Raw genomic sequence first — 13,346 nt, forward strand, 5'->3', positions numbered from 1 at the left:
CGGCTGTATCTGGAATCACCGGAGATACAAAAAACACGTCACACGCTCAATCGAAATGAGGGAACCCTCCCCCCGTCATACACGCGCTGCTTACGTCACGTTCTGTAGCATACATAAGCTTCCATGAACCTTCCGTCATCCCATTGTGAACAAGGCTACCGTAGCGAAGCCGAAACGTCTTTTAGATTCATTCATTTTTTAGCACTTCTGTTGGTCGGTGTCCTTCGTTTTATTTCTTCAGATAAACAGAAACAAAAAGAAACGCTCCTCGCAGATGCATTCTTGGCACGTTCTTCAATGCAGCGAAATGTGTCCCGTCGCTTCTCTGACGCCAAAACACGCAGACCCCCCCCCCCCCCCCCCCCTCACGCGCGCAAAGGAAACTCTCGCGACGCCGGCACGCCCAGCGGCGGCTAGTCGACGCGCGCAATGCGAGACGAGCGCGGTGGAAAGGCGATAGCGGCCAGACAGTGAGCGACCCAGTCGTCGTCGGTGGCTGCGATAGGGCTGCGCCATCCAAACAGGTATTCGCCCAACCATCGACGCTGTGCGCTGTGCGACCTCGGTAGCCACTTCCCGCAGGGCAGGCCCCCGTCGGCGAAAGTCTAACGCGTGAGAGCAGAAGCCAGTCGCGGCAGGAATAACTTTTCACCATGCATCACCTGGTGTTCTCGTCGCTGATGGCAGTGGTGACGCTCACGACAGTTAAGTGCCAAGTTCACTACCCTACACCAGACCCGCCTGTGCTCAGGGCAGTGGCCGTCCTCACCACAGGAACCATAAAGGGCACCGTCCAGTTTATTAAGGAGGTAAGTGCACATGTGCTTGTGGGTTGCCGTAGCGGCTGACGCGTTCACCCTGGTCAAATTAGGTATTCCTGCAACGGCTAGGAAACGTTTAGACAGGCGAACCTATTATTCTCCCTGTTTTCTTAAGATTATGGGGCAGCGCAGACAAATAGGACACAGACCTATCGCAGGGCACCCGTACTACACACACCCTGACGGTAGCCTCGTCTGTGTGTTATTGTTGTGGCCTATGTGGACACATTTCACACTTCTGACACAGGTCTGAACAGAACGAAAGACCTGGTTACTGCCCGTTTAAAGGAGAGACGGGGCGTTACCCCTTCTCCCTGCCACTCAATCTATGGACCACCGATCAAAGTGCTAACTTTCAACTTCCAAATTTTATATATATATATATAAGCGGCAGCACTCGACGCGGAAGGGCCCGTTCCAGACGGGGCGCTCACAACTGGCGCGCGCCCTTGCTGCCCTTTTCCTAATTTAGTGCACGAGGTCACCGGCGGGCCAAGAATTATCGCATAACCCGTGGCAGACACCCAGTTCCACATACCTAGTTATTCAGTTGTCTCTGTCCATTCTTTACTCTCCTCCCTGTTTTTAAGTCGTGAGATCGGCCGACCTCAATCCAAAGGTGGCAAAGTGGCTAAAGAAATCGATAGCTTTATAACTAGGACGTTGGCCAAACATCTCTGAAATTGATGCTCCACAAACCTATACACACGAACTCAATTAAAAGAGGGTGCTCTGGTGAGTCTGAGAATACCGAAATCTGCGCATGTGCTTGCAATATGATATTGTAACATGCAGCGTATCACCACATGCGATACCATATCATACAAAAAATTGTGCGCATCAAAGGAATTATGCATTATTTATCTATAAAATTTATTTCTCTATCGCAAAGTTCACACTTATTTAATTACAATTTCGCTTGTTTTATTAATGCGAAAACATTATATGCCCCATTATGCAAAAATACATAGCCGCCGGCGTGACCGAAAGATGGTGCCAAAATTTTTGACTGCGCAAAGAGTAAAGCATGTAAAGAAATGCTCGGATTGACGTCAAATTTTTCAGGGAGTTTCCTGTAAATAGAATAAATTAATGGCTGTGTAAAGAAAAGATCGTAAGTTTCGGTCTGGATGGGAACTTAACCTGGACCTCCGAGGTGCGAGACGCTTCCGCGACGCCACGGCGGATCCGCGGTTCTGGCTGACCGAAGGTGTGACCTAGGGCGTGCGTCGTTGGCACGTGACAGCGCAGCCAATGGGGAGGAGGTGGCGCCACGTCATGAGTGTATCCTTGCGTTCCTGGCGTTCGAGGTCTACAAACGGTATAATGCTTTCTTTTTCCCACACGTAAGCAGTCTTAAGCGTCTCTGCCGAATTTCTCCCTTCCTGTTATTTTGATAGCATGCCTTATTCATTACAAGGTTTGTGGCGAATAACGTTCTCTATATAGAAGCGCAGTTACCATGTTTATGAGGCAGATCCGTATTCTTAACGTTCGGCAATCTTTAAATGTTTACGATTCTCGTCAGAGACGATCACAGTGTGTTAGCTTTAATCAACCGAGTATGTTTTTCAAATGCGAAATTTGAAAATTTCTACGCCTACCCAACGAGAAATTGGTCCGTCCGTCACGCAAGACAAATGCATTGGCTTAGACAGACGCAAGTGAAGCGAACAGTGCACACCCATACAACACACAGAACAGCATACGTTTCAATAAAGAACTAGCTCAAAACGAGCATCCGAGCCATCAATAAAACATTGCATACTCCCCTCAGCAATTGTAGCGGTGGTTTTGCAACAGCTTCGCTGGACATCCAGTCTATAAGGACCGATAAGAGTTGATAAGGGCCGTATCATGTTCGATAAAGTTGATAACGACTGTAGGGGGTCGACAAGGGTTTATAATGGTCGAATTAGGTTTCATAACATTGATAACGAAATTGGGCTGCGTGGAGATGAGCAAGTGGCTCAATGCTTACGCACACTTAGACAACTCCCGGGGTAGTTTCTGCATTATTCTTTTTATTATCATTGATTGGTCGTGACTACGCATCCCTCAGATTGTATATGTACAGACACCGCTAGAGCCATTGAATGGGATGATTCAACATGTTGACTCAATCAGTGCATCTGATCCAGGCATTAAGATCGATTTTGACGGCATTTTCCCTCGAACGGGTAAACCTACATGATTCCGCTATTTAATTATTAGTTCCAAGCTTACCTTACTCAGCTTTAAGCAGAGAATGTAATAGCCATTGATACTTGACTATTTGACAAGTGTGGTACAGGTATTGTCTGTTCTCTTTGCGTGTCCTTTCTTTTTATCCTTCCGGATTACAGGCGTATATTCATAGCTGCATTATTAGCAAATGTTCCAGTACAACGAAAACTACCCTCGAAGAAATCGTCAGCTGTCATTGCTAGTCTCTCGGTGTCTATTCGCTTTCCACGGCAGTTATCGCAACTCGCTTAAACGCGTTCAAATATTCAGTTTCTGCAAACTTGCCATTGTTTTTTATGGGTACCTGTCCACTGCTGCTTATACTTAAATAAAATGGTCGACTTAACCAGCATGCTGCCTAGGGAACCCGTGAACCTTATCTCACCGGACACGGCTTATTTAATTGCAGCGATATGCATAAAAAGATGTTTACGATATGGGTTCAGCAATTCTTTTGCAGGCAACTTCCTCAGATCTTCAATATCTCAATTTTTCCTTGAAGAAGCAGTGTGACCTCAGTGGCGATTGGAAATTTGAAACTTTAGGATCTCGCCAGGTCACGTTGCCGCTTCCCTCAATTAAATTTTTATTATACGGAAGTGGTGTGGTGGTGTTCCCTCTACGCAATGCGTATAATACAATGAATCGCTAGGTGATTTGTCTTTGTTATGTTGTACATCTTCAAACTAGAGAGAACGGCTTCTTGAAGCTCCACTTTTCCAGATTTGACTGTCCTACTATCATTAGGGGCCTCACACTTTAGTCACAGCGATGCTTGTCGTGTGTCACTTGATTTTTGAAACAAAACAATTACTGTGCTAATTTCTTTTTTCTTTGGCTTTTTACTTCTCTTGTCTCTTCACTGATCATTTCACAAAATTATCTTATTCTCGCAATTCCTCAATGACGCGATATCTTATATCTCATTCTCGAATACGACATTCGTAATTTTTGTCAGTTACGTGATTCATAATTGAATACGTCATTGAATCCGTCATTCATATTTTATTTGAATTAGTCTGATTGTGCAATTACGAACAACCAGATGTTGTTGTTGTCTCTTACGTCATTGTTTTTGGATTTTTATTTTCTCTCCTTAGAGTGATAATTCGTCTTAAGTTTCCTGCGGTCTCCGCGGAGAAAGAATGCTGCTGTCGCAGTAAATATGTTCACAGCCGAAGGAATGACTGAAGTTCGTTCTTGTTTTATTTTTAATAAATGGCTCCTACCCTCAAGGATGGATTGGCCAAGGTGCAGGCGGATTTGCCAGTCTGCGTGCGTTGAGGGTGTGTGCGTTGTGCGTGTGTGCGTGTGCGTGTGTGCGTTGTACATGCGCGTGTATGTGTGTGTTTGCTTATAAATAATGTTACAACTAAATTACAAACTGACGACATTAGAGTATGGCTGAGATATTTTTTAATGCAAAAATTAGAAGAATGTTAAACTGAATTTTGGGATAATGATTCTGATTGTTCTCCGTTTTCATACTCGAAAAGCAGGGATAAAAGTGGGAAAACAATGCTTTTATTTATGTATTGGTGCAGAGGCGCCTATTTCGTGAGCCCGGCTGCTCGAATCCTATGTAAGGAAACTGGTAATTGTCAAATATCGTTTCCCGTTTACAGCATTCTCAATAGAAAGTTTATACGGTACCGCGGACGTTGAGCGGAGAGGGTAAGAGCTGTCGAACAAGACGACGCGCGGTTCTTTAACTTTGTAATTGCGAGAATTCTTGTTGAAGGCGTTCATTTATACGTCTGGCGAGGACCACTGTTCCTCTCTAAGACATGCAGTGACGAAGCGCAGTTAGTGCCAACTCAGCCACCAAGACCATGAGGCCCCACCGCGGCAGACATTCCCACTTGAACAATAAACGAGGTGAAATCTTCTCGATGTCAGCTTCGGAGAGTCGAAAACGGCTTCGAAATTTCCATCTGTTCCAGAACAGGCCTGAATTTCTACTAGCGACCACACATATAGCGATTGTAAATTTCTAAAGGCCGTCGGCCTTGGCTGATTTCAGTCGACGCGGTGCAGCGCGTGCGCCATATTTTCGCTATTCTGTCACGTGCCAAGGTCAGGCACCCCTGTGTCCCTTGGGAAGCGAACACGGCTAAAAGAACGGTAAAACAAGTGAGCGAATTTCGCTCGACATGGACTCCCAGTTTTGTCACATCTTGTCAGGAAAACAAAAAAAATCCAATACCATCAAACCAGTCCACTAATCAAACATACCTAGCAGCAGATACCCAATGGCCCAAAAAGGCGCAAGTGTGGCGAAATGGGCTTGTTGGTACATCTTGAATGCCAATGTTGTGAGTAGCGTTCGTGAGTCGTATTCTTTTTTTTTTTTTGGCCTCGTCTTAACTAAGCGCTCAACTACTGCCACTAAAACATGGGCTAGCCCAAATATAGTAAATTTGGCAACTCCGGTAGAAGACGTTTCACGATGACTGTCGATGTTAACGCGATTAGCATTCGTGCAATTTAGCGACATGCCGTATTGTTGAAGACGCCTGTAGCAGTCATGATGAGATGTACTTTGCTTCCGCTATATGCGACATTCACTGTTTCTAGGCATCGGCTCACTTGCACTGTGACACAACGGGTATATATAATTCCTAAATGTAATTACTTAGGTGTCGTACTTCTCTGTGCATGCGCCTGTCTTCGCCCTGCAATTATCACAAAGCGCCTTCATTGGGGCGACGTCTCACATTTGGCATAGGCATTTGCATTTGGCATAGCTTGTGAACAAAACTGCTCAAGCCTAAACATTCCACGAGAATACACGTTGTATACAACGTAAATTGACACACTTGTACGCATTAAATTTAGTTGCATAGAATTTAATTACTGACTTCTCTAAAACTCTCGTTTTGCAACGATTACAACATGTGCGTTGAATTTGCGTCACATTCCTTGTTTGATTTTTTTCGTTGCCATAGACAACTGGCACGTACAATTTATTCTGGACGAAACAGTCAACTAACGCATTCAAACATGATATAAGACTGCACATCTTGAAGGGGCAGCGCAAAAAGACGATGACAGAAGGCAGGAACACACAGGACAGCGCTGAACTCACAACTAACTTTATTCGAAGGCATACATACACTTATGTACACAACCCATAGCCACGTGCTCTCCCGTCCATGGCGTCATTATCAGTGCGCAGGCAAAAAAAAACACACAAAACCATTTAATCTAATGCTACGTTATGTAGCGGCTTAAAAATTCAAACTCACTATCATGCAAGTTTATCGATTTTTAAGCCGCTACATAACGTAGCATTAGATTAAATGGTTTTGTGTGTTTTTTGCCTGCGCACTGATAATGACGCCATGGACGGGAGAGCACGTGGCTATGGGTTGTGTACATAAGTGTATGTATGCCTTCGAATAAAGTTAGTTGTGAGTTCAGCGCTGTCCTGTGTGTTCCTGCCTTCTGTCATCGTCTTTTTGCGCTGCCCCTTCAAGATGTTCAACCAGTACCAACTCGCCCAAATGTCGATCCTTCTACAATATAAGACTGCTTCCACGTCAAAGGCTAGTTCAACGCAAAATTTGAGTGCGAACGAGCCAACGCTTTAGCCGGAAGTCATGCGTGTACCTGGTGTTCCTATTTATGCAACACTCGGTAGGCTTTAGTCAAGTCTTGGCTCCGCTCTAGCTCGTCAGCTGTTGTAGCTGGGACTTGCCACTGAAAACTAATTTCTTAACCATCGTTATCTAGCTTTGGCGGTGAAACAGATGTGTAAATTCCGAAGAAGTGTTAAAATATTCCCGCTCAAATCACAGTAGCAGCCTTTGCCTCCAATTCAAAGCAGGTAGACGGGATTAATGCTCCGAACTCACACAAATGCAAACTACGACACACCCAAGGTACTTTGTAAATGGCAGAAATCAGACAACGCCACGTCGCGCATAAGTTTTGTAAAACTTGTGCAAGGAAGTCAGCGTGAAAAGAAAACCACAGGGATATAGAAAATATTTGTGTCGATCTTTTCGCTATATTCTTAACGGAGTCTATGTAGCGACTAGCACAATAACAAGCACGTTCGTTTGTAAAGTTGCGTTTTCCCCCTTGCGCAAGTTCATAGGCTCCAGCACTACTCAACAGATGCAAACACTTATTCGCACCTATTCTGTTCTCTGCACACACTACCACAGGAGCCGAAGGGTCGTATTTTGTCACAGCTGTTCATTTCCTTTCATTCCATTCCTTTCTCTTGCCTCGTTGAGCCGCAATGCGTCGAAGAGCGGTGGCCGTGAGCAAGCGTTCGTTTGCGCTTAGCGCTTGGGCCGTGATGGCAATGGCTGTCGCGGAACACAAGGTATAGACCACACGCGACCACCACCCGACTTGCCTTTCAAGTGGCCATAGTCCATGACCTAACCAAAAAATACGCAATGCTTCTGCCCCTTTCAACCATCGGTGCTACAAAAATAGTTTCCTTTCAAATTCCACTGGGCTCGAAAACGGGTGGGTGGGCTTGAAGGTAGGGGGTGGACGGGGAGGACCTAGTTGTACAGCAACAGTTTGCGCGACTCGGTCCCACGCACAAACATTCAAAATCCTCAAGCGCGGGACAAAGACTTCAGTCACAACGAAAAACAGATCCTTTGAATAAGGAGATTCGGGCAACTTGGAGATACTCAGATCATTTATTGCATACAGCCTAATTATATAATTGGGCTTATTTAATTTATTAACTTTTCAAATATTATTATTAGATAAGAAGTGTAAATGAGAAAATTCTAAAGCAACTAGACAAACTCTCGATACAGCTTTCTGTTGCTTAAGACGGGCTACATAGAAGTGTTTTTCTGAGCATGAAAGAAGCCCGCGAATACAAGCGATAGTGCAGCGCGGCTGGCCGCTGGAGGCACTTTAGTACCTTTATCTGTTAGCTATGCATAACACTCTACTGGAGACACAGCTGGCCACCTTTCTGCACGATGTTCACACTAACCTTGACACTAACATACAATCCGACATAATTTTTCTGGATTTCTCTAAGGCCTTCGATAATGTCCCTCATCAGCGTCTAATACTAAAACTTAGAAAATTTAACTTACAGCCTCATATTATGAATTGGATTATAGAATTTCTTAGTAACCGCTCCCAATATGTCATCATACATAGTCACCTATCTAGCTCTGTACTAGTAACATCAGACGTCCCTCAAAGGTCTGTTCTTGGCCCTCTATTATTTTTAATATATATTATTGACCTACCTTCACATATGTCCTCTAACATCCGAATGTTCGCCGATGATTGTGTCCTTTGCTGCACTATACGTAGCAACCTCAATCAAACAGCCCTGCAGAAATACCTCGCCAGCATACTAACATGGTGTGACGATTGGTTAATGACACTTCATGCTAAAAAATCTAAAGTTATGTCAGTCACTCGTAGCAGTAATCCCCTGGTATTCCTTTTCCAAATTGGAAGCATGCCTCTCGAACTAGTCGAGTAATATAACTGCCTAGTAGTCCCTGTCTGCAATGATCTGTCCTGGTATAAACATATTTCCAACATTATATCCTATTTTAATAAGGCACTAAGCTTTTTAACGCGTAATCTCCGTCAGGCCCGACAAAAAGTAAAAGTGCTTCCATAGCAATCACTTGTTCAAACAAAACTGGAATATGCATCTGCAATCTGGTGCCCACATCATGCATGTCTTATCAGCTCACTTGAATTTGTTCAGAACAGCGCTATTAGGTTCATTCACTCACAATATTCATACGATGTCAGTGTTTCTGCACTTAAAGCACAATCCGGATTAACACTACTATCTAATCGCCGACGCGCTACTAGTCTTGAGCTTTATCACAAGTTCTTTTTCAGCACCCTTAATCACGCGCCATACATCGTCCCCGCAGCACACATCTCTCACCGCACCAGTCATCCCCAGCAAGTCGCGCGCCCGCGTGCCCAACCACTCATATTGCTGCCTCGTTCATTCCTCGAGCAGCTAAAGACTGGAACGGCCTCCCTGCTGGCATTGTTGACATCGCTTGCCCGTCTTTGTTCCAACAGCGTTTGATTGATCCCTGTGCATATAGCTAATGATGCATACATAACGTGGAACTTATATAAAACCCACCTTTTATGTAATACCCCCTCCAAGGGTCTTTAAGGACAGTAAACTGAAATGAATATATATATATATATATATATATATATATATATATATATATATATATATATATATATATATATATATATATATATATATATATATATATATATATATATATATATATACGCGAAGAAGACAGGGGATTAACCGAGGGGCCCGATTTTACTAATCATTTGATAAGAAGCCAACAAACAACAATACCAAGGCAAACATAGGGGAAATTAGTGGAAATGAAGGTGGATTAAAGAACAACTTGCCGCTGGTGGGGAAGGATCCCACGTTATCGCATTACGCGTGCGATGCTGTACCAATTTAACTACCGGGGCGCCGTTTTACAATCCACTTTCTTGGGTATTTATGCTTTTAATGCTACAACTAACCCCTTAGAGTGTTAGCCAGCGCGACCGCTCGCAAACTTTGGTGCCTGGTTGAAACATTCTTTCTGCCGCAAGCGTCAGGAGTACGGGATCTTCTTAGGGTAAAGGCAACTGGTCAATAAACCCCCATGTGTTACCTGAAGGTATCAATGTTGCCGGATTCGAAACCCTCGTTATGTATTGAACAAGAAGAAAGGGGTAAACCGAGGGGCCGGATTTTTATTAATCATATCATAAGAAGTAAACAAACCACATCACCAAAGAAAACAAAGGGGAAATTACTTGTACTTGCTAATTTAATTAAAGAAACGATTAGCGGCAAGTTGTTCTTTCATCCACCTTCATTTCCTATAATTTATCGTTTCTTTAATTCAACTAGCAAATAAAAGTAACTTCGCGTGTGTTTTCCTTCGATTCGTTGTTTGTTGACTTCTTATGATATATATATACATATATACTGACAGACGCGAGATCATGGCTAGCTAGCCAAAGGAAGCTTCGCGTTCATACGATACATCTTACAATTACTTCTTACGCAAACAACGTCCGATACATATACTACAAATACTACACCATTAAAGCTTTTAATAATTGTGGTGCGATTAATACCGTTAACAAACATGTATTTTAAATGTGGTGGATAGATTCGCAAACGAGCATTATGCAGTTTCTTCGAGCTTTAACTTCAATGCGGGCTTTCAATCGAGAAAGCAGAGAACCAGCGTGCCGCAGCCTTGGATGCGAGACCCTGAGAAAACGTGTTGGTGCGGGGCCCCTTTTTACACGCAACGCGCGCGCAGCACCAAACGGCTTGTTTTGGCAGCATTTTTTTCCTGGACACCGAGCGCGGAAATGTACCTCGGCAGCGTTACGTCGTTGCGAGGACTCGTCGGCCTTCTCGATGCGCTACGAAACGAGCGCCTCGCGGAGTGCGAGATAATGAGCTCCGCCATATGACAACATGCGCCGCTCACGCGCAGCAGCAGCGCATGGGTAGAGCGTCGGCACCGTGCGACGAGAGCAGAGTTACCGTTTGATGCAGAACAACACGGTCTCGCGCGGTTAGCTGTTGCGGTGGCTTTGTACTGTCGGCCAACAATGAGATGCGAACATTGCGGCAAGCGACGGCTTGTACGACGCGGGCGGTTTGTTTCGTGACACAGAAGAGAGACATGGCGAACAACTGTCAGCATAAATTCACACGCCAGCAAGTAAAAAAAAACGCCTAGAGTGCATTGTTGCGTCTAGGTTCTCCTGCGTTTGTAGCCGTCGCTAAGTTTAGCCTCTCATTACGCCATGCTAAAAAAACAGGCTGCATAGTTATTGCACGTCGCAGGCCTGTGTAATTCCGCTTAAAAGAAGTTTTCATCAGCTTCTTTCTTGTCAGCTTTTCAATTTTCGCGGCGCGGTGGTCACGTAAGGCCTGACGCATCGGTGTTCCAGAAATTGGGGGAGAGGACTTACGGAGTCGCCATCTGTCAGAAGCGCCTCCTTTGCGTAGTATGAGGGATCACGCGGCGCGCTCCTCATAGGTGTCGCTTAGGGGTGCTCATTAAAAACCCCACGCGGCAGCCCTCCTGGACATTTATGTAGGTACTCTCAATACGAGGGAAGTTTTTGACTATCAATTTAATAATTTTGGGCAAACTCAAAACACACAATCGTTTACAGACGTTATCTCTTTACCGAATACGTACAGTGAACGCCACTACGCGCGGTTGCCGCGATGGAGTCTCCCGAACCGGCTTCTTGCGTGAAAGGTAGGCAAACGCTGTAAGTAAACTACGTCAAATATGTTCTTACAGTGGGCTGTCTGTATACACAAATGGGGCATAACAGAATGAAGCCTTAATGCAGCGATCGCACGGGTTCGCGGCCACCGATTGCGCGTCTCCTTGCATGACCGCGCACAATGTTTTGCTTTCGCTGTCAGCGCGTTTTCGCACCGTGCCGTGAGCTTCAGGCCGCAGTATATGAGCATACACAAGGAACCATTATTGCGTGGACGCTATTAGAACTGTTCAAAAATAATTTCTTTATAGAGACTTCGTCGCCTATAGCTACGGCGACTGTGATGTTCCGTCGCGACGACTCAGTCTCTTTTTTTGTCTTCTAAAGTCTTGCACATTTCAATATTATTTCTCAAGTTGTGTCGCACTGTGTGTTTATCGGTCTTCTCATCGTGCGGTTTCCCTCTGCTTCTTTTTCGTAATCGAGTGCATTAATTCATAACACAAACAAGACCATATGCCGTGCCTTTTTTTAATGTGCGCCTTACCGCTTCCTTTCCGTTCCAGTGAACTTGCCAGTATCTAGCATCAGCAAGTTCATAGACGAAACCGTGCTGACATTAGCCGGGCAGCGGGCGCGGGCTAGAGTATTAGTGCGCGTTTTCTGCTACTCACTGAGCAACACGCGGTCCCGGCGGCGTAGCTGAAATCTTCCTCGCGTCTGTGCTAGCTGCATACCTGAGTTGTAGCCGATAGCTGTCTGCCGGTTCTAAGTTTCGCCAGCCAAGCTTCACGCAGTTCCTTGCCCTGCGGCTACGTGTGAATAAGGCTGACACCAGGCTCCGTTGCGTACGTCCGTCACTGCGGCACCGAGCAGTGGCCTACCATGCTGCACGCCTCCAAAGGCAGCCACTGCCTATTATAGTATTTCAAATGTCAAGCATACATCCAAGGCAGTAAAGCCTCACCACTTAATCAGAACCGAGGCGCAGGTGGGACTTTAAACTTTCGTTTTCAGCTCGCTTCGGCGCTTCCGAAGCAGCCGATGCGGCCTCTGTGTCCACGTGATCCCTCATGCCATGTCACGCCGACGGTGGCGCCAGCTTTTCCAGTGGTGGAGATCGCCCCCAATACTGTAAACAATGTAACGGGTCGTTTGTAATTTACAGAGAGTTCTATATGTGACCAACCTGCAACATCTTTCTTTTTCTTTATTCTTTTCTAGGAACATTGAAATTCTGTTATATGCGAACGTTTCACTTTACCTTACCGTCCTTTTTTTCTGTTTTTGCCAGGTATTTGCAATAATTTCATCGCAGAGATTCGGCGGCCGATTAACTGCTAGATTCGGTACTATCGTGCAAAATATCCTTTCCAAAAGGAAACATGCAAGGAAGGAATAATATCTGCTACTTTTTTTTTCGTTTAGGCTAACAGTGCGCCGAGAGCTTCGAGTGCTTCGTGCATTAGTACACAACCATCCTAGGTTCAAGAAAGTAAGACAGCAAGCCTTTCGAAGTTATATATGAAAATAAGAACGTGAACACGCGCCAACCAAGTCAGGCACTTTTCCGAGAGTACTGACTTCTCCTTGAGTTAAAAATAAAACATGTGTAGGACCAGTGGAGGTCACATGGAGGTCCTGTTGGGTTGGAGTTCAAAAGCAAACACGTTACGGCGTTAGAAGTTACCGTGCGGGTGGGCGTTGGCAATATTCACTGCCATAATGTGAAACAATGATAGATTAGTCGGTACAATAGAATTCCACCCAATGCCAGACCCTCATGAAAAACGAATATCACGCGCCAAGGTTTAAAGCTTCGTTCACCCTTAAACCCCCATGTGCGCCGCTACAGTTTGAAGAGTCCCTGCTCTGCATTACTCTCTTTGTGACTCTGTGGGCTCCTTTATTTAATAAAAAGAAACAAAAACTTGAAGCAGTCCAGCTAGAACCTGCGCATCCTCTCGCGCTTCTCGGACGGCACGTTCGCTGCCTGGACGCGCGGGTGTGCTCGAGCTGCTTTGCATACACAAACTCACA

General features: G+C 45.1%; 1 protein-coding gene across 1 annotated transcript in view; it reads left to right on the forward strand.

The window, feature by feature from the left end:
* The first annotated feature begins 412 nt into the window (after positions 1-412).
* LOC142585923 (superoxide dismutase [Cu-Zn]-like) overlaps positions 413-13,346 on the forward strand; it is a 41,225-nt gene continuing 28,291 nt past the window's right edge. Inside the window, exon 1 of the mRNA XM_075697016.1 lies at positions 413-809. Within this exon, the coding sequence (XP_075553131.1) occupies positions 654-809 (156 nt within the window). The 5' untranslated portion in view covers positions 413-653. The remainder of the gene's footprint in view (positions 810-13,346) is intronic.

The sequence above is a fragment of the Dermacentor variabilis genome, chromosome 6, assembly GCF_050947875.1.
Source record: "Dermacentor variabilis isolate Ectoservices chromosome 6, ASM5094787v1, whole genome shotgun sequence".
Classification (NCBI taxonomy): Eukaryota; Metazoa; Arthropoda; class Arachnida; order Ixodida; family Ixodidae; genus Dermacentor; species Dermacentor variabilis.